Source organism: Aulonocara sp. 'chitande type north' Nkhata Bay, linkage group LG19 (assembly GCF_057382095.1).
Source record: "Aulonocara sp. 'chitande type north' Nkhata Bay isolate Kocher_YH1m ecotype deep benthic linkage group LG19, A_spYH_male_GT1.1, whole genome shotgun sequence".
Classification (NCBI taxonomy): Eukaryota; Metazoa; Chordata; class Actinopteri; order Cichliformes; family Cichlidae; genus Aulonocara; species Aulonocara sp. 'chitande type north' Nkhata Bay.
The window spans coordinates 13,888,113-13,910,597 of record NC_141362.1 but is presented as its reverse complement, the minus strand read 5'-3'; the positions used below and the strand labels follow the sequence as shown (position 1 = coordinate 13,910,597).

Sequence of the window (22,485 nt, the reverse complement as noted above, 5' to 3'; positions counted from 1 at the left end):
CCAACCCCTGCTTAGGCTGAATTACACAACTATGCCTGTGTTCGAAGTCAGATCTGGATTTTTGAAAGTAGTAAGTGTGTATGTGTGCGTGAACAACCCATAAAGTAGTAGTGCAGTTCTGAAAAAACTGGAAGTTGCAAACCTAACCTAGCTCGCACCGGTTGTAGCTGACATGACCTCACCTCTACCAGCAAATATGGGTCCTAGAGAACCAAATCCGCCAATCACAACAGGAGGAGTTCACTTTGTTTGGGAGGGCACGAAAAGTGCCTAATAATCTGTCTGGGAGAGTCCTGAGATGATTTCATTCCATGGGGTTTTTTTTGTTTTGTTTTTAAATCACATTGTTCACCTATATTACACCCTGTGCACTTAACTACTGCAGCATTGTGTATTTCATTGTTAAAAAAAAATGAAATTATTATGATTTTTACTTTGCAAAAAACTCCTGCCATTCATGTTTCGCAAGCAATTCGTCCAAACAGCATGATCAAACGATAGATGAAGAAATGTTAAAGGGGGCGAGTCCTCTGTGCCGCCATTGGTGGGATTTATTCCCCGAGTAAAACCTTACAGGTAATGGGCTTCGTGAGCTCTACTTTATTTTAACATTATACTTAAATACTTCTCCTCCAACGTCAAACATAACTTAATTTTAACTTGAATATGCACGTGTATTTAACTTTGATGGAATACAGTGTGACACTTATCCTGGAAGGTAAGTTCAAAGGGAAAAATTAGCAACCTAGCAAAGCTTCACTCGAGTGACGTATTCCAATGCTAAACAGAAAAGGGGCGGGTCCCTTGAGGTTATCCAATCAGAAAGTAGGCGGCAGTCCTCGACGGCGTGTCATTGGCTTAAAGTTTCTCCTTAGGTTGTTCATATAAATAATAACATTTCGGCTAGCATGTGGCAAGCATACCAGAGAGGTAGCGCGTTTCCTCACTCAGTTAAAATTGTCCAAAGTTGTTTGTCCGCTCGACACTAAGGTAGAGGTAGAGGTCCGGGCAGGGAGAAGCAGCGGCAGTATGTCGGTCGACAGCGTGTTTAGGACCCGGTCCCTCGGTGTGGCAGCCGTAGGTCTTCCTGATCAATACGCCGATGGCAAAGCAGCGAAAGTGTGGCAGCTGTACATCGGAGACACGAAGAGCAGGACGCAGGAGTACAGGAGCTGGGTGGTGTCCCTGCTGAAGCAGCACGGGGTGCGGAGTGTGCTGGATGTAGCCTGCGGAACAGGGTAATGTCAGGTCAATTTAGCAGTTTCATAGTGACACGTCTGACAGGGGCTTCAGCTCTGCTTCATCAAAATCCACTTACAAATCGTTCAACTTAGTATGGATTTATAAATATGATCAAATAAAAAAAAATATAAGCAAAAACTTTAAGTTCTGAAATTTCCATAACAAAATCTTAAATACGGCTTTATCCAAGTATCTCGAGCACGCTTTTGTCAATGGTTAAACTGATTTAAATTGCATATGCCAAACAAAAACCTGAACTCACAATGATACAGCAGGTGAACAGCTGCTGATGACGTCATAAAACGTGCTGATTCAGACTGCATTATTGCTTTTCAGATTTGTGAAAAGGTGTGACTCTTGTGTGATTCACAGTGATTGTGCAGCTTCAGAACAGAGTTGTGTAGGCGTAGCTGATAGTGATGATGGTGTTTGCTTCTTTGCTGTTGATAGATCTGTAGGTAAAAAAATAATGTGATTTCAGCTCACATAGGCCTTTTTGTACTTGTACCCATCTTTATAGCTGTTCAAGTGAGTTTGACGTTTGTGGAATTTCAACTCACTGACCCTTTTTAACTCGGGACAAAATCCGGATTAAGCCACAGAATAATGAATGAAAGTGCAGAGTTGCACCTGATCCTGAGCCACGTCCTGCCTCCTGCACTGGTCTGGACACAGCAGGTTTACACATGCTGGTTAAATGTGATTCAATTAGAGAGGCGTAATATGTCTGAGACACAAGCTTGTAGAAGCAAGTGTTGTCCATTTAAATTTCCTGTTTCTAAAGCAAACTAAACACAAGCGAACCCTAAACTTACATTTAGTAGGTCAGTGGGTGATGAACTAGTGCTGGGTAGTCGAAAGGAGTTTTTTCTGGTTTCCTGCAGTCTTTTTTATCTCCCTTGATACATTGACTGTGCTTTCACACAGCAGCAAGGCCATTGCCTAAGCACAGACAAGCAGACCATAAATGTCACCTCAGCTGTTGTTTTTCTCATGGAGAATTTTCACTGGAGATGCACTATAACAATTCTATTATTTGATGTTTATTATAAATGTATCTTCTTTTTTCTTTGCTCATCACTTAGCACTCATTTCAGCTGCTAATCAACATTACAGAGCTTATAATGTTCATGTAAGAACTGCAGTCATTTCCATAATAACTCAGCTCCATATATCAGGCCGCATGGTTGTTTTCCTGCGGTTTGGAGCACCCCAGCACATTGATTCTGACCCGATACCCTAGTAGTGGTGCCCCTCCATAGTGCAGCAGCCTCGAAGTAAACATATTCCTCGTGGATCACGGTTACAAATAGCTATTTTTGGCAGTGTGTTTGTGATGCTTTCTAATTCTGAGAAGAAGCTTCAGGCTGTGAATCACTTTCAGCTGAACCTGTGAGAGTTTTTTAATTTAGGATTCCATAGGTTCTAGCAGGAAATCTTATGTATAACTGCAGAATGGATAGGCATACAGACAAATTAAAGGGGAACCATGAATCCCTGACTTATACCTCAAGGATTATACTGGATCTGTTAAGCTGAGGCCTTCACAGTCACCAGACTGAACACAGTTGAACCAAATGAAGGACCATCAGAGTCCTTTGAGACTTGTTGCCAAGATGAAATCTAAAAGATATGAATTTGCTTTTAGCCTAAGACTGTTTAATCCAAATCTGAAAACTGGCTGTTCTTTTTACGTAAGCTTTATTTGTTTTGTTGTTATATTATCTTGTAGTTACCCAGTAGATGTTAATGATTTCTGCATTATTGTCCATTGAATCCCTCCCCCCTGTTGCACTGAAACACGTCAGTATTGTTTATTATTAACTCATAAATTGCCGAGAAAACATTTTTGGAAGTCAGTCAGTAGCATCTATTCAGGCTGTGGTTTGGCCCACAATCACGTTTTCCTGTCAGGTTTTCAAAATAGGAGTAGCTTCTGGCTACTATACAAATCATCTCTCCTTACCTGTGACAAGGTTAGTATTCCTGTCTGTAGTGAGACGATAAGCTTATCAACCTACTACTAAACCACATGTAGTGCAGTCACAGCAAACACACACTCGCACTCAGACTTGATCAAACTGGTTTTTTAGGGGAAGATGACAGCAGGGATTACTTCTTCTTTTTTTTTCTTTTTTTCTTTTTTTTTTTTTTTCTAAATGACATCAAAAACAGCAGTATGCGACATTACGTGATGGCAGAGCTTCAGTTCATCCTTTGTCATTTTTTTTTTTTTTTTTTTTTTTTTTTAATAAATAGGACAGGGGGAATGAATGAGAGAAAGAGGGGGAGAGAAAGAAAGAAAACCAAAGGGGAGAAGAGACGGTGAGAAGGGGGGGGAAGAGAGAGAAAAAAAAAAAAAAAGAACTCCTGGGTCACCTGTATGGAGAAAAAAAACAAACAAACAAAAAAAACAAACAGAGGAGACAGCAAACAACAAAGAGCAACATAATAATAGAGAAAACAAAGCACCATCACAATAAACTAGCTAGTCATAGATATCAATATTTACTAAATAATAAACGATATTGTGCAGCACGCAAGATAGACAGCGCACAGTGTGCTTTGAGGTAGCAGCCAAGAAAGCTTTAGTCCGCGTCTGTGAATACCCATGTGTGCATACCTGTGTGGATCAGCATGCTTGCATTCCATTACTTCAAAATCAAAACACACCTACTGCATGATCCTCACAGGTCGGTTGTTGTTTTTAATGTATTCATGGATTTTGTTTTCTAGGATTGACTCCATTATGTTGGTGGAGGAGGGGTTTAATTTAGTGAGTGTGGATGCCAGCGACAAAATGCTCAAGTATGCACTGAAGGCGAGATGGGACAGGAGAAAAGAACCAGCTTTTGACCAGTGGGGTATGAAAATTAAAATATATTTATTGAATCAGTGAGTTCCACAGATTTAGATTCTATTTGTGCCAGTAATCAAATCATATTCGCCAAGCATTTTGTGACAGTCTCTTTGTGAGCCTCTCGTCCTCACGATTAGCTCAAAAGTCCACCATCTTGGACTACAGCTGGAGACGGCAGCCCTTGTTCTTCTCTGTGACCTCAGCAGAGCAGCACAAGCTGCAGGTTCTGATCCCCAAGTGGAACATAAGAGCAGAACAAGGACTACAGAGTCAAGCTGCAGTACAAGTTGAGCTGGAGCAGCTCCAGTCATGGGATGAGATCCTCTCCAGGGAAGCAGCTAAAGGATATTGAAGCCAATGAGCCAACTGGTAGTTAAAGCATAAGACAAGGGCCAAGGCGAGTTGCCAGGGAATTGTTAACTAGTAAATTGATCTCTCATATGAATCAATGGAAAATAACCTTAAGAAGAAGTGACACAAATGAAGCATTCGTCAGAGAATGTGCATCCTAGCATAAAGTTAACTTAATCAACAGAGCAACATCAGTACAAGTGATGGCAGGGTAAGCTTAAAGTTGAAAAGCTAAGCAATCAGTATGACATTTAGTCACGGACCTCCTTATAGTAATAAAACAAAGACTGTGGTGTTTGTTTTGCATTGGCCGTCATGCCTGGGTTGCTCCCAATAAAGCCCTGTGTGTGGGCAGCACTCAGAGTTGTTTCATTTGTCTTAAACTGTTGCAAAGTGCACATATTTGTGGTGATATCTACATTTCCTCAGGTGACCTCATGTTCTGCTCTTTTCCTTCTTGTCTTCAGTGATTGAAGAGGCCAACTGGCTGACTTTATCAGAAGACATTCAGAAACCAGGAGATGGTTTTGATGCTGTCATCTGCCTCGGCAACTCATTTGCCCACTTACCAGACTTTAAAGGTACACAAATAATAAAAGTGTTGTTAATTTTATAGGTGAGCTTAAGGGCTTTTCCTCTGGGCCTGTCAAAACATCTCATTATGCCTGGACTTGGCAAACGTAGGCATTAGAGTTTAAAGGTATGACCTGTCTGGGTGCACCTCTGAACACACCCAGCGATGATGTTGCAGTGCCCTGGAGTGCTCTTTCACCTCACTGTAGCAGGGTGTAGAGGCATGGCAAGCCCATACAGGATCTGTCTCAAAGGATTTATCCCACAACCTTCGTCCCAGAGATTGTCAGAGATATTAGAAATATATTTGTGGAAGGGGAAAAAAAAGTGTCCAAATAATTTTTGCCTTGTCAGAATGATGATGTGACTCATTAAATTGCCATGTGATTACTCCTGCATCCATAACTCAAATCAAACATCTCCTTGAATCGATGCACACGCCTTTGCCTTCCAGTTTGTTACCATGTGTTTAGCTGCCAATTTGATCCCTTATTCATGCACTCAGTCGTGCTGTTGTTGCTGTTAGGGGACCAGAGTGACCAAAAGCTGGCCCTTCGAAACATCGCCAGTATGGTCAGACCAGGTGGGGTCCTCATCATTGACCACCGCAATTACGACTACATCCTGGAGACCGGGCGTGCTCCACAAGGCAAGAACATCTACTACAAGGTACCAAACATATACCAATATTGGATTTACTGCAGTGATTATTCTTTTTACAACATAATTGCATAACAGTGTAAATACAGCTTTTAAGAACTCATGGTGGAAACTACAGCCTTCAGGCTCACGACACCTGCTTAGTTTGGAAAGGTGAAATGCATCAGTTAACAGTTGGTGTACATTTTAGTCTGTTTTTCTTAACCCTTTCCAAAGTACTGCAGGCTTATGGCAATTGAACAGTTTCAGATATTTAAATTTAATTTCAAAATATTATTTTAAATTGAATATTATTTTAATTTGCTTGTATATGCTCCTATAGTTCGTGGAGAGAAAATCAGAATCAGCAAAAATCTGTTTCGACGGGTAAAATTTAGAAAGGAAAAAAAAATGGACTCAGCCAAGAAAATTGGACCCGGTGCCCCTCTGCTTTTAATCCTTTGGTAAATCACTTCTGGGATTTCGCTCTAGAGACTGCTAAGAGAAGCTTAGGATTGTTATTTTTTGGTACGAACCCAAAGCACACAGCAACATATGAATGATTAACCTTGTGTTGTGGCTGCGCTGATCACAGACGTTCTGTCTGCTGCTGTTTGTTTTAGTCATTTATTCTCTTTTCAAGGATGACGGTATGTTTGATTGAACCTCTGAGAACAGATACACTGTTTAGTTTATTCAAGTTCAAAGAACTGGATCTATTTCTTACTCAGTGGTGTCTAGAGCCTGACCACTTTATCAGTTGGCCAATATTAGCCTTTTGGTGATCTATCAGCCGTTAAATCCATCCTGTCATCCATTCGCTGGAGCCTATACAGCCCTTAAATTAAAATTTAAAAGGTAAAGAAAAAATTGGAGAGACACCCTCCAGCCATCTTACGAGTGTTGATATTGCATAATTTGTCCACCAGAGGACACTCTGCAACTTCCCTTTTGGCAACAGCAGCTTGGGCAGCACAGCTATCAGCTGATCTAAGAAGACTTGGGGATAAGATAAATGACTACATGTAATAAATATTAGAGAATCTGTTCATGCATCTGAATATCAGATTGTTAAATCTCCAAATATTGATTTAGCTCTTCCTACACTGGCTGAGCTCTTGTGGTGTCTAACTGCTTGTTTATTCTTGGAAATTATGGAGCATTTGGACCTGGAAATGGCTGATTACATCCTTCAACGGTGTAAAAGATGGACGTAGCTCCTGGACGTCACCTGTGAATTTCCCACTTTGAAGCCTTGAGACGAGCATTTTTGCCATTGGTGTCCTTTTGCTTTGAAATGTGCTTTGAAATATGCAAAATTCACTTAATTTTTAATAAAACTCAGTGATTAAAATTGAATTGATAGAATTGATCAGAAAGTAATTTACAGAGGTCAGACCTGAAATTTGTTTTCAGACTTTTTACAGGACCGGAAGTCATTTTGCAGCCACAGTTGGCGCTCCCCATTGGTCCTTCAAATGAGTGCAGGTTTAAGGCACTTCTGTGTTGGCTTCACTTTTCAGGGCCTGAAGCTACATCTGTCTTTTATACTTTGCTGAATGTGAATTAGTCATACAACGTGCAGTTATCTATTGGCTTTTTCTCAAATATCATCCTTATTTTATTGTCATACAGATCATAAGTTTTGGACTTCTCTCTCTGCCCAAAAAGAGAATCTGAAGTTTGAAGCCATTCTTCAGCCCTCAGTATGGATGGCACAAAGAAGCCCGTTTTTAATCTTAATTCTCTGCACAATCTGGTCTTTTATTGCTTTGCGAGTAGTAGTGGGACAGACAGTATTGTTTAAGAATGGTTTATTTACGCCATCCCTAGCAGCAGCTGGCTTTAAGACTTAAATCCCCACACGGAGCCTGACGGATATTGTGAGATTTTCACTAAAACTGGTGCAGGAGAAACAGAAGGAAATGTGTTTGGGTTTTCATATCATTTTGGCAAATGGGGCAAAAAATGGATGAAGTCAGGAATAATGAGTAAAAAGCCCTTTGGGAAGACGGGGAAACAACATGACTGAAAGTACACGTAGCCTCTAGTGTGCACATTAAGTGGACACTTCTGTATAGATTGCATGTATGATTTTTTTTATTTTTTTTTCTGTCTCATCCCCTTTTTTTAACCTTGTGTTCACATAATTCAGACAATCAGCCAGGCTTGCATTTGGAATGAGCTCAGATATGAGATGTGGAGAATACACAACAGCAGGTCGTGACTGTAGGGAGCCATATTTGATTCAAGATGTTTGCATTAAAAACAACGTCCATATTCTTTAATCCAGCCAAAGCAGGAAGTATCCAGCTGGAAGGCCTCAATATAAATACTATGTCAACAATTGCTAGTTGGCAAAAATCAGCTTCTGATGCCTTCGTAATCCCTGAGTTTGCTCTTGTGCTCCAACACTGAACCAACCAAATCTTTTTTTCCTTTCATCAGTCTCTTCTGTTCAGGCTGTGTTTGGACATCATAGAAGAAAATGAGGATAAATTGTGTGTGTGTGTGTGTGTGTGTGTGTGTGTGTGTGTGTGTGTGTGTGTGTGTGTGTGTGTGTGTGTGTGTGTGTGTGTGTGTGTGTGTGTGTGTGTGTGTGTGTGTGTGTGTGTGTGTGTGTGTGTTGCAGAGTGACCTAACTCAGGACATCACCACCTCAGTGTTGTGGGTCAACAGTAAGCCACATATGATCACTCTGGACTACACCATCCAAGTGCCACAGGCCACCCTCCAGAACCTGCCTGAAGTTAGGTGAGTCGGGCTCTGATGCTGCTGCAGAGCTGATAGGAGACTGAGCTCACACCTCATACATTATATCTTGATCCTTTTATGGGAGACCTATTCTAACTGGTAGATCTGGACAATACATTATACATTTGTCATTATAGCATCTACAATTTCATGTCTTGTATGCATTAAATGCAGCTTTTACTGTATCTCAAATCTTTAGGTTTACATTGCCTTGAATATTTTTGCTTTCCAGCCATAAACTGTAATGTTAATTCATTAATATGCTAAAAAAAAAAAAAAAAAAAAAAAAAAGTTGTCTTACATTCACTTTAGATGGTGTTTAAACGTCATCAGCAGGATTGTGGTTTTGCATTTTCTAATTAATTTTCCTCTTGATTTTGACTTTATTCTGAATTCAGTTTATTTTCAGTTCTTTGAAAATGTTTAGTTTTAGTTAGATTTTTATTAGTTTTAGTGTTATTATTGTTGTATGAAGGCTTATGTCAGAGGCAAGAAATAAGAAAATCAGTACATGAATAAAAGTGCATGACTTTTTGAAAGCAGTTTATTTACAGTCTTGAGACATCCATCACCAACTCATCAGGCAAACTAATCAAACAAACAGACACTAAAACTAAGGATATTTCCTCTATTTTTAAATTAAGTCATTTAGGCTTTAATTTTAATCAAAGATGTTTTTTATGTTTTGGTCAAATAAAATGTTTTCTTTTTTTTTTTTTCCCCCACATTTAGTCTTAGTTTAGGGTAACCTTGGTTACTGGTCATGCCGCCACATTAGACTATATATATATATATATATATCTCACCATAGCAACAAAAGAGCACAATTTTTCACGTAGACCAGTGATTAATCCTAACCCTCATCGGGCTTTATAAACATCATTCATGATGTGTAAATTATTTTACACCCGAGGTCGCTGGGCTCCATCCTCAGACACAATAACAGCTGTTAAACTGCGCTGCATTCCTGAAATCAAGGACAAATGGTCTGCAGTAGTGTTATTGTTAAAACTAAACTTTGATACTTTTAAGTATCACAGTTGAAACTGAGCTGAATCTCATAAATACTACCAAACTTCAGTAACTCTGGTGTTTTGCTCTGTTTGTGTCCTCCAGTAAATTCCGTTTGTCCTACTACCCTCACTGCCTGGACAGCTTCAGAGGTCTGCTGAACGAGGCCTTCAACGGCAAACTGGAGCACGCCGTTTATGGAGATTTCAAGACTTACGTGCCGGGCCAGTCTCAGGCTCCATGCTACTTCATCCACGTCTGTAAGAAAAAGGCCTAAGAGGAATACCGGGAGCCACCTTGATACTGATGTGCACACAGTGCTTGCAGGAAGGAGGGAAAAACATCTCTGCTTAAAAAGTCCCAATATATTAGCTTTCTTTCAAAAATACCACAACACACTTTGTCACATGGATACTGAAAAAAAATGTTGCTTTAAAGCAGTTTTTGTTTTTTTTTCCCAGTAGCTTTAAATTAAGAGTACATAAAAAATAAAAAAAAAACTTGTCTTTTAGGCATTTGAGCTGCCAAGACTCATTGGTTCTGCTAGTCGACACTGTTCATTCGTTTGACTTAAAACAGTTTGTTGTTGTTTGAAAAGCTACATTTACATGTGTCGGACCAGTGTTTTGCCCATGTCTGGTAGTTTTCCTCCAATGTGCATTCATGCGTTCATCTCTTTGCACTGTAAAAAGAATAACCCTATTCAAATTAAAAAAAATGATGTCCAATTGTCACATCCAAAATATTTGGCTTCAGAGAATCCAAATTGAGTCACTTGATTTGACCTGATACTTTTATGTTGATATAAACAATATTACTAGACTTGACTGAAACTTTAAATTTTGCATTGATCCAAATTGATTTTTTTACATAGAACCATATTTTAATTATTGAACCAAGCTAATATATTGAAATTTAACCAACCTAATGTATTCACATCGAACCAAATTAACATGAACTAATATGTTTGTGTTGAAGCCAGGTAATTGATTTACATATATTCAAACTATATTTTTTACATTTCATTTTATTTCAGTTCAAAAATGCTCTGCATTTCCTATAAAAAACAAGACAGTTGGCCAACCAATTATTTCAAAATTATTTATTGTTCCAAACCATTTTAACTATAATCAATAGAGAGGATTAGTAATATACAGATTTAGTGCTACGGCAGAAATGATTAGAGAAATGTTTGTTTTATAAAACCTGCAACCTTTTGAAAACCAGTATAAAACCTGCAACCTTTTGAAAACCAGTATAAAACCTGCAACCTGTCTAAAACTGGCATAAAACCATTATAAAAACTCTTTTTAAACCAATTTGCAAGTACTCAAAAATGTTTATATGTGCACTGTGCCTGTACAATGTAAAAAAAAATCTACACATGTATCAATGAAATCAACTTAAATCTCCCTTTCAAATGGGTGTTCTTATAATTTTTGAATGTAGAATACCACTGCAGGCCAACCAAGAAAATAACCAAGCACACATGCACATGCATGTGCACATACACATCCACACATGCATGCAAACACACTACTGTGCAGTGTTAAGTTCACAATTAAGTTTGCGAATCTTAGAGGTCATCTTGTTAAAGTCAAGCTCCATCATAATCTTTTGAAGAGCCTCAAAGGTGAACCTGAATCCTCGTGGATATTCCATATTAAGAGCATAACAGAGTCCAAAGACCATTGCCACTCCAGCTGCCACAGAAGGCAACTCATTCAGGACTTCCACACCATCAATGATTATCCCGATGTCTCGACGCTGATGTAGGAAGCTTGAGTTGTCCCTGAAGATGAAGAGTGCCATGGTGGTTACTCTGCAGCTCTTCCTCAGCTTCATCTTTCTGGGATATCTTGAGGTAAAATATGGAACAAAATGTACAAGTGAAGAACTGAAGTCTGGCACACCTGATAAATCTTTGACCATAATAAACTACTATTTTGATAGTTGTTTGGTCACAGACTATTAGAACAATTATTTGACTAATCAGATTGTGAATTGCATAATCATTAAATTAAATCAATGGTGGAAAATTTTCATAAATGTTCCACAAAGCCCAAGAAAAAAAAGAAAACAATACAGAACCCTAAGATATTAACTTGATGAGTTTATTAATCGTTGCTGTCCTACATTAATCATTGCATTTAATAGCAGAGTTGTCAAATTTACATCAAGAGACTGCATCTCATGTAGAGACAGAACAGATATGGACATACCATGTATTCTTTTATCAAGTCCTCAACACATCAGCAAGGTGAATGAGAGGATAATGATGGAGGGTCTAGATTATTATGAAATGTTTAAAAAGGATGTGCAGTGTAAATGCAAAATGATACCTGTTCAGATTAAATGAAAATGTATGCTTCAGCCATGGAATGGATGGAGCGATCTGTGGTTCTGAAAGCATACAGAAAAAAAAGAATAATGTTACTTCTCTATAAAACACATAACATAGAAAAACCAAGAAATACGTAACATGACATACACATCCTTATAAAAAGCTAGTACTATAATTTGATTTAGGTTTACCAAACAGTCTACAGACCAGCCATTAGCAACTAAGTTTGGCATAGGGTCAATTTAATGCTGTTAAAATTAAAATTTCTTCAGAAAATGCACATTTTTCCGAGCCGCGCCTGAAAGTCAATTGAAGGAATTAGTCTTATGTCATTGATCTTATATGCTGGCGTGTTATTTCTGTCTCTAAATCATGCACATTAATAATTATCTTTTGCGCTCGGTGTACACACACATAACACACAGATATTTATATGAAGAGAGACAGAGGCAAACGTGCGCGCACAAACACAAGCTTGTGTCTAGAAACCGCGCGCTCACCAGAAAAATTCAAACGAAGCGGAGCACGGAGTTATACTATGAATGTTATGAACTATGAACTTATGCTAGCTAGCTGTATCCACCACCGATGCATCGTGGTAACGCTAGCTAGTTAGTATACTGGTAAAAAACGGCTTTTTGCCTAACTTGCATTCCTGACTGTGATGGTCGGTTTCTGGTAACCAGTTCTAACGTCGCGCCGGATAGCTAGCTAGCTTGTAGCTAGCAGCTACAATCATGCAAAAATTAGGGGTGGCTGTCGACCCAGCTTAAATGGGGTTATTTTCTGCAATTTTGGCAATACAAATTATAAAAGCTTTTGTAACACACTTGGCTTTACTTACGTTTATTTTCAGATGAAATTAATCAAAGATGTGACACGATGTTTCCAGCAGCCATGCAGAATAAAAATGGGTCCCGGTCTATTTCTGGTAGGCGTGTTCAAGTGCAAATCACTTTGACTCAAATTAAAGATATTATCTGTTCAACATGAAAAGAAATATATGTTTTGAGAGAAATCAAAAACTTTGCGTTGTGTCCTTTGTACAGATATTTAGTTTCATCCAAATCAAAAGTGGTATTTTAAAATGCAAAAAGAAAGGGTTTCACAATCAAATCAATGATTTTATTCTGTTTTGAATGGCACTTATTAGATTGAATGAATGACTGCATGTTAGACTTTTTTCAGTGTGGGCTGCTCTCTACATCCCGCCTCTTTGAACACATTTCAAAATGGTGCTGTACATTTGTGGTACTCCTGCTTTTTGTTGCCAAAAACGTACAAAGATGTATTCTTAGATGAGTGTATTTTGTAAGTTTACCACTTTGGTCTTAAAAAAAACATCTGTGGCTTTGATTACGGTGGCCTGATTTTTTAAAATGTATTTTCAACCTGGAAAGAAAATGCAGCCATTTTGGCCTTTTGCCTTTGACAGGCACAGATTGAAGATTTGAATTCAGGTAAACCCAAGAGAACGACTAGTAATAACTGTGAATCACCTCGACTTATACAGGAAAACCTCACCTGCCTGTTAGATCAGATTTCCTCTTCTTTAAAGGGTCGTGTTGAAAACACGCAGTTCTTTGAATCTTTGGGCTGAAGGAGGGACAATACTCGGTGTATAAATGCTCAATCAACAATCATTTATTTCCATACAATTCAACAGTCAGAGCATTACAACGTCCGGACGGGAGAGATGCTACCAGAGGGTCAGGCACATGTCTCAAAATGGTGACGGGTTGCTCAGCTTTTTATAGTCTCTAGTGGCCCCCAGCTAGTCGTAAAAGCCAAAACATCACATTTTTTCTCTGTTACAGCGCCTAAGTTATGACCTCGGCAGTTGTTTCTCTGCTTTCTGTAAGGTGGGGGTGTGGAATGTGGTCTATCTATCTCCCCTGTCTTTAGACACAGAGTCTCCTGCTTACAACCTTCTCTTCATGATTCAACAATTAAGCATGTCAAGAAAACAGTGTAACACATTCCCAGCAGATCAAGGATGCACCTTTATCTAATGAACTAATATGTGAATATGTTCTGTTAACTCAAAAGTATAATGAGAACTAAACTACATACAGATCACACACTCTATTTTAAAGGGTATAATATGATCTACAACAATATCATAATTCAACTATTTTGATTACATCTATAAGGTAACATATAATAACAGAATAATATCACAGTCGTTACAGTAAAGGCTCTCCTACCTGAACAGACTTTGCTGTAGAAATGTAAGTTTTGTGATCGGCTTTTAGACAGAAAGCCTTTAAATTTTGTGGAAACTGCCACTAATGAACATGAAGCAGGCCAGTACTGAGCATCAGCAAACATGAAACGACAATAAAAACTGGAGCCCCGACTAATTGAACCACGTCATCAAACAGAAAGATGACATTAAGGTAATAAGATTATTACTGAATGCCTAACCTGCTTATCAACCAAAGATATTTAAGAATATTAAACTGTTATCTCATGTAGACTAAGAAAACTCTGCACAGTAGATAATCTTCCATCATGTTTTCCACCATTAATTTACACTGCTGTATTATCCAGGTGTAAATATTTTTTTTCTGTATTTTTGCAAACTCAGTAGGGCCATTTTCACTTGAATGCGAAAGGAGTTCGACCACAGTGAAGTGAAATATTCTCACATCTCTGCCTGAGTGCTTTGTGATATTGTGCTAGTGCTTCCTGTAGGACAAAATGTACGGTATGCAAAGTTCATGATTAGTTTAAAAGCAACATTAGATGTTAAGGTGTTAAACATTTTATAAAATTCATTTCCTGCATGATTATCGAAATCTTTTGCCATAAAATAAAAATATTTGAAATAAGCACTGCTGTTTGTGTACACAATATTTTTTAGGACAATGCTAAAAGTTTGATGTTTGCTAGTGTAACATGTAACACAAGTATGAAGTGAAGGCTGCCGGGGATGTCATTAGCTTTGCAAATAATTAGCATGAACTGGTTCTTTGAACAGAATCTACCTTTGAGCGTGCGAGTTTGATGAAAATGTAGTTCATAGCTGCTAATTAATGGTCAGTAAGTGATGGCTAATATGAACGGTTACTGAAGTCCAGTAGGCTGAAACATTAGCATGATTGTTTTCAGAAAAAACTAATTTGTCAACTCTTAAGTTTTGTGTGAGCGCAGCTTTTTGTCTTCCCTTTTTAAAATAAATAAATAAATAAAAAATCCTTGGGTATTCAAGACTGGAGCTAAATTAAATGTAGGTATTGAAGGAAACGGTTTCCAAGGCCTAATCCGTGGATCGACTTCCTTTGAGGCGTGGACGTCTATCAGCAGAGAATGTACCTTCACCTATCAGCAGAGAATGTCCCTTAGTCTGTAACACAGTCAAATATATTCTCAAGTAATATTCAAGCATGCCATTCAGCGTGTTAGTACGAGCTCGGGAGCAGCTTGGGAGAACAAGAAAACAGAGACTGCTTCAGATTGTCTTCCCAAATTGACTCAACTTTATTCACAAGTACAACAGTTTATATAGAGGGTAAAATTCATGAGACAGCAGATTTATCAGTTTAAACCAGTACAGACCAAGATAAGGCAGCGTCTTCCTGCCCTTGGGTGAAGAAGCATCCTTTGTGTAGTGTATCAGTTCAGCTACAATTGTGATTATCTCAGCGACATATTTTCAAGGCACAAAACAAAGAGTTCTTTCATTAGTGAAATCTGAAACAAACCATTTGGCCTTCAACAGGCGTCTAAAAGATTAAGAAACTAATGTAGCTGAGGGAGTGATCTCTGTGGTATTTCAACCTTGTACCAGCCTGTGATTCTCACACATCAATTCTTGGGTCAAAGAGAAAAATAACTAAAACAAAGGGGCCTTATTGAATGACAGAGTTTTCCTGCATAATGTCACTATAAAACAATATCCAGTAAATGCTACCATGGTACTAAAATACCTAACAGTTCCCCTCTTTTATTATTTTTAAAAATAATAACTCAAATAGAAAGGAAAAATCACAAATGTAATAACATAATATAAAAAGCAAATCATAAAATGTAATAGTTCACAACCTAATGTTCAATATACACATCAGGAACATCATTGGTAACATCTGGCACATCCTCAGGATCAATTTGTGCTAATTGCAAATACATTGAAGTAGCTGTACTAGTAGCTATATGGGTTATCATTGAAAATGTGGCTTGCAGAAATGTGAACAGGGTTGCACTTTACAATACGAAATAGTAAATAAAAATCCTAAGGTTAATGCAGTAGATATGATTAATAACCTAAATATATAAAAAAGACAGTTCTTTAGTCGTCTTCTGGCCTGGTCCCAGGTTCGAGAGACACCGTATAAGCGTCGTGTGATGACAATGGGCATTTCATTTTCTCCATTATCAGGATGAAACGAGTCTATCTTTATCAGGTTAGACATTGTGTGGTACTCTAGGCTTTCTGTTCCTGCTGGATGTTCGAGTACCTTGTTGTTGTTCTTTCAGGCGTTGTGTGTTAATCAGTGATTGTGTGTGTGTAGGTGGATTGGATCCGGGCATTGGCTCGCCTGAGTCGTCATCTACTTGATCCGACGCCTTAGGTGGTTTGGTGGGGCTGGTCTTAACCCTGCTGGCATGAATCCACTGAGGTTGTCCATCTGTTAGGATGCTGGTTCTCGTCACTGCAAGTACAGTCTGGGGGCTGGAACACGCGGCCTCCCCGAGTGCCCTTGGTTTTAGCGACTTTACCAACACCGCATCTCCTGGTTTCCACGGATGGGTTGGATCTATGGAAGGGAGAGGCTGAGAGAGACAAACTTTCTGATAGTTATTATTCAGTGTTTCTACCAGGTTATGAACATAGTCAGACAATGCAGTGTCTATGTCCCCTTCCAATAGCGGTGCCCCTCTGGAGGCTGACCATGGTGTTGGAAACGGTCTTCCCATGATTATTTCAAATGGAGATAATTTGGTTGCTGCGGATGGAGTCATTCTAATCTCGCAGAGGATTTGAGGAAGTAGTTTGATCCAGGTCATTCCTGTTTCTATCATTGCTTTAGTCAGGCGATTTTTTATGGTCCTATTCATTCTTTCTACAACTCCTGAACTCTGAGGATGGTATGGCACATGATATTTCCAGTCTATTGCTAGAGTTTTAGCACACTTTTGAATTACTTCTGATGTAAATGAAGGTCCTCTATCACTGTTAATTTGGTGAGGTATTCCAAATCTGGGTATTATTTCATTGCACAACTTTTGACAGACTACTTCTGTAGTTTCTTTTGATGTTGGGTAAGCTTCTACCCATTTACTAAATTGGTCCACTATTACCAGTAAGTACTTGATGCTTCCTTGTGCTGGCATGTGTGTAAAATCAATTTGTAATGTATGAAATGGGAAATCTGGTTGTGGTAAATGCTGATGTTTTGCTTTTGAGCTACCTACATTAGTTCGTGCACATGTTAGACAGGTTGCTAATATGCGTTTTACTGCGTGTGATGTTTTCTCGATTACAAATCTTGATTTTATTGCTCCTATTACCCCTCTTTGTCCGACATGACTCACACCGTGAAAATGGCGGACAAGGATTGGCAGTAGTGAAGATGGGAGGGCAATCAAACCCTCAAGATTTTTGTATAAGCCGTCTCTGTTATCTAAGGTACAATCATTATTTTCCCAGTAAGTGTAATCTAAGGCAGAGGCCTGCTCCTGTATGAATTTTAGGTCAACATTTGCTTCTAAATAGTCTGGGAGTGTGACAAGTGGCAGCTGTAAAGGCAAAGATAATACTTCCTTTCTGGGTGGTTGCTGTGAGGCAGCAGCTGCTTTCGCGGTTACGTCTGCAAGAGCATTTCCCACTGCTTCGTCTGTGTCAGCCGTGCTGTGCCCCTTCGTTTTAACAACTGCAATTGCCGATGGCAGCTGTATAGCCTGCAAAAGTCTTTGAACAAGGTCAGAATTAGCGATCGATTTTCCATCAGCAGATCTAAATCCTTTTTGTCTCCACAATGTGCCAAAGTCATGCACCACACCGAATGCATAACGGCTATCAGTGTAAATTGTTACCCGCTTATCCACATGGAGCTCACAGGCGCGTATTAAAGCCATGAGCTCTGCTTTTTGTGCTGAGTGAAATGGTAATGAGTGAGCCTCTAGTATGATGTCAGGCAATGTCACCACCAAATAGCCACAAAGAAATAAGTTGTCATTTGGTTTTGAACAGGACCCGTCCACATAAACAATGACTGAGTCTGGGATTGGTGTCTGTTCTAAGTCTGGGCGTGGTGCTGTGGATTCCTGTATACGTGTCATACAATCATGAACGTCAGGGTCGTCTGAACCATCCTGTCGGTCAGAGGAACACAGCATACGAATGAGTAAGTGTGCTGGCGAATTGGGTGTGCTGCTTGCTTTTATAGTGAGATTTGCTGTTGAAGTCAGTGTAGCTTCATAACCTGAGCGACGTTGTGCGGTCATGTGTTGTGTAGTTATGTTTGCTAGAATGGTCGTGACCTGGTGATTGGTGTGTAGAATAGTGTCATGTGAGAGTGTGAGCTTCTCGCAGTCCCTTATCATGATAGAGCAAGCTGCTACTGCTCTCAGGCAGGCCGGCATCCCCTGAACTACTGCTGGCAGGACCTTTGAGTAGAAAGCTACTGGACGGTAGCCACAGCCATGCTCTTGGGCCAATACACCTGCACAGGTTGTGCCGTTCTCTGTGACGTACAGGTGGAACGGTAAGTGGTAGTCAGGCAGACCCAAACAAGGGGCGGAGGTCAGCGCTCCCTGTAATGCATTGAAAGAGGCAGTCATTTCTGTGGACCACAGTATTCGAGGAGGCTTGTCTTTTTTGCAGCATTCACGCAGAATGTGGTCATGAAAAGAACAGTCTGGTATCCACTGTCTGCAATAGTTCACCATGCCTAGGAAAGACAGCATTTCCTTCTGTGTAGTGGGCTTAGGGACAGAGGTCACAGCTTTGACCCTGTCTGCAGTCATGGAACGTTGTCCGTGAGACAGTGTAAATCCCAAATATTGAACAGAAGTCTGACAGTACTGCATTTTCTTTGCTGATGCTTTGTGGCCAGTCTGTTGGAGGTGCTGGAGTAGCATGTGTGTAGCAGTTTGACATAGTTTTTCACTTTCAGCACAGAGGAGGAGATCATCTACATACTGGATCAGAGTACAGCCCTCTGGAGGAATGAAGCCGTCCAGGGTAGCACGTACCACCATTGAGAAAGCCGCAGGGCTGTCTACCATGCCTTGGGGTAAGCGAGTCCATGTGTACTGCTTATCTCTATGTGTAAAAGCAAATATCGGCTGTGTGTCCTCATGCACAGGTACTGAGAAAAAGGCGGAGCACAAATCCACCACAGTAAAATGTGTAGCTGTTGCTGGAATACCTGTCAGTATGCTGGGAACATCTGGGACAAGAGGAGGTAGAGGCATAATGACTGCATTAATTTGCCTTAAGTCTTGTGTGAAACGCCATACGCCAGGTTTGTTAGGCTTTGGCACAGGATTGACAGGAGTGTTATATGGAGATACTGTGGGCTTTATTACTCCAGCTGTCAATAAATCTCCTATGATGATGTCTAAGGCTGCGGCTTTTTCAGCGGAAATGGGATATTGCTTGACATATACCGGCTTGTTGTTTTTCAGCTGAGCATGATAAGGTGTACAGTCAATAAATCCTACATCATTCTCACCTCTTGACCATAATGTCATGTTTTGATATTCAGCTGGCAATGTGACAGCAGAGATAGTACAGTGTATGGGGTAGGTTAGATCTATGTGTCGACATGGTGCAGTAATGTCATAGCCTATGTCTGAGTTATGTGACAAAACCACTGTTCGGCCTTCACTGGTGTGTGCAGTTATCATGTTGTTGAACAGTGTGAGAGAAACAAATATGTGGCTTCCAGGCATGGGGTTACCTGGTAACGATGTTTGCACATGTTTTTGACACAGAGTGTGACGTGGGATACCAGTCAGATGGATATTGAGTTCATTCTCCGCTGAGGCGTCCAGCTGACACAGAGGCTGTTCCTTCTCCATGGTGTCGGTGCATAGGGCAGAGAAAACATAGCTGTTATCAGTATCTGCAAACATTTCACCCTTTGTGTTAAATGAAATACACAAGTTCATTTTTGCCATTAAATCTCTGCCTAATAGATTCACAGGCGAGTTTGGAATAATTATGAATGGATGATATGTAATTTCGTCTGGTTTTGGGCCCCAGCGTGTCTTTAGAGAATGAGTTTTGGGGCATTGCACTAGAGTTCCGTTTATTCCCATGGTGTTGATGCACACAGAGGAAACAGGCCCACTATAGAATTTTCCAGACAGTGAACTTTTAGTGGCTCCACTGTCAACTAAAAAGGAATAAATCTTTTCACCTATTTCTATATCTAACATGGGCAAGCTTTCTGTGTTACGGGACAATTGCAAATGCAGCATCGTGTGTAGTGCTTCACACTGTCCCTCATCTTCACCTGGGCCTCCCTATTGTCGGTCCAGTCTTTCGTTATCATATGGGTGGGGATTAAAATGTGGATTATAAGGTTGCTCCCTAAGTGCAAAGGGGCCATTATTTTGATGTGATTCCTGTCTGCGTTGCCAGTTACCTTGTCTGTAAGAGCTCTGCTGACGCCTAGTGGCAGGAGCTGGTCCTGTGTTTTGTGGTTGAGACCTACGTGCTGCTGATTTGCATTCCCTCCTCCAGTGTCCTATTTTTCCACAGTAAAAACATACGTCTCCACTCCTATCTCTCCTTCTGAAATCTCCCTGCTGCGCTTGTTGAGGGGGCGGGGCCCCTGCATACATCATTTTTTCACTTTCCTCTGAGCCTTCAACATCAAAATTCAACATCATCTTAACACTTTTAGCCTTCGTGCTGTTGGGGAAAAGATCTGCACCAGCTTTTGTTTTGACAAGTGTGATAAAGTTCTTTATTTTCATGTCATGGAGATTATCAGTGGCAGTCAGCTTCAATAGTTGTGAACATTCTGGATGAATATTGTTTAAGAATGTTGTTATGAAAATCTGATCATTTCCTCCTTCAGGCATGCATGCCTCATTAGTCCAGCAGTGTGTGAAACGTTTCATAAAAACTAGAATGGATTCATCTGGCTTTTGCTTACACATGGTTACTGCATTTAAATCAATTTTATCTCTAGACATTGTGAGCAGAAATTTCTTTAGATTTTGAAAAAAGGCTGTGATTTTGTCATCGTTTATCCACAAAAACGAGGTGGTATTGGCTGCTTGGTCATTTTTAGGGTCTAGTTCCTCTACTTCTTCAATAAGCTGAGATTCAGTCACACCTGGAATTCGTTGACATAATATATATCTATAGTCAGGCCCACCCAAGTGGTGGTATCTGGTACTTCTCTGTAATGCAGAAACAAAGGCTGTAGGATTTTTTAGAGGATCGGGAAGTTCTTTAATGGTTGCTGCTAACTCTGAAATTTTAGGGGGTTGAATGCAACACATGTCCCCTATTATCATGAACGGAAGGGAGGTGCTGACGTCATTAAATTGTGATCCCTGCTTTTCTTTATAACGGGTGTTTTTGTGGGGGCCCTCTTGAGTTTTTTCCTCTTTTTTCTGCTTTAAGTAGTTCCTTATTAAATTTCTGGTGTTAGTTATTGCTTTTGGCACAGTTAAACCATTCGCTACTCTAGTGTGGCGCTGAACATGATTATCTATGACGGAAACGGCTTCCTGCAGTTCAGCTTCCGTACGTTCAGTTAAAGGATCTTTCATGATTTCCTCACACTCTGTCATTAACTGTTTTGTTTGCTTTTTATGTTCCTGTAACTCTCTTTCTCGTTCAGTGTATTCTCGTTCCTGTCTTTGATCTAGGTTAAACCAGTCATCTTCTTCTGATTTAGGTGTCATTTCAGTGCCTTCCTCACTCTTTTGGGATTCTGCTGTTATATCAGGATATACGCGCTGATGACGTGCAGCCGCCGCAGCAGCTATTAATTCTGTTTTTTCATCATAAGGCGGCGGAGCCGTAGGTTGAACGGATGGGCATATAAGGCTAGTTTTTTCTGCAGTGGATTTACTACACTCTAAGAAATGACACACTGATGTTGGTAGCATTATGTAAATGCTTCATGTTAAAACTAATGCCACCAATTGATTTTTAACTTTAAACACAAGTATGTTGTTTTGAATTTAATTAACAACATAATATTTCAATACAACAAAATGCAGTAAATTAAATCCAACGTAAAAAGTTCATTTAAAATGAAGAGCACTTTAATTTAAAGAGGATTGTCCTAATAGGCTCTCCGTACTTCTGAGTTTGCACATGTGCAGTGTGGAAGTTTGATCATCCGCCATTTTCAACTGAGACTTGCATATGCTTAGCATCCTGGATAGAATCCATCGCCATCTGAGGATTATTTGGTAAGTACAACAATTTAAGGATGACAAATTTGATTAATGTATACTAACTGATACACATCTGACACTTTCGGGAATACTTTTGCATTTTTTTTTAAACAAATGATGCCTGGCAAATTTTTTAACACTCTAGCTTGTATATCTCTCTCACATGTTAGAAGTATGAAAACATTTAACAAATATTGTTGAACCTGCTTCGGTGTAATTTTCCTAAATCTTTTGCAATTCTTGTTAAGATGAGACTTGCCTACTAAGACCGACAGTTTTAAAATTACTCCCAACATCTACCGCACCTGCTCCCTGACATCAGTAATGACCACTG

General features: G+C 39.7%; 1 protein-coding gene and 1 long non-coding RNA gene across 2 annotated transcripts; one reads left to right on the top strand and one right to left on the bottom strand.

The window, feature by feature from the left end:
• The first annotated feature begins 894 nt into the window (after nt 1–894).
• gnmt (glycine N-methyltransferase) lies at nt 895–10,251 on the top strand. The gene is made up of 6 exons (XM_086274196.1): nt 895–1,238; nt 3,979–4,106; nt 4,921–5,034; nt 5,553–5,695; nt 8,298–8,419; nt 9,536–10,251. The coding sequence occupies exons 1-6, from the start codon at nt 1,030–1,032 to the stop codon at nt 9,705–9,707; spliced, it is 888 nt and encodes a 295-aa protein (XP_086130322.1). The 5' UTR covers nt 895–1,029; the 3' UTR covers nt 9,708–10,251.
• A 5,626-nt stretch (nt 10,252–15,877) lies between these two features.
• On the bottom strand, nt 15,878–21,815 carry LOC147306681 (uncharacterized). Its single transcript, XR_015126374.1, has 2 exons — nt 19,736–21,815; nt 15,878–17,688 (listed from the first exon to the last, which is right to left on the bottom strand). It is a non-coding gene; the product is annotated as an uncharacterized LOC147306681 (long non-coding RNA).
• Nucleotides 21,816–22,485: the final 670 nt, after the last annotated feature.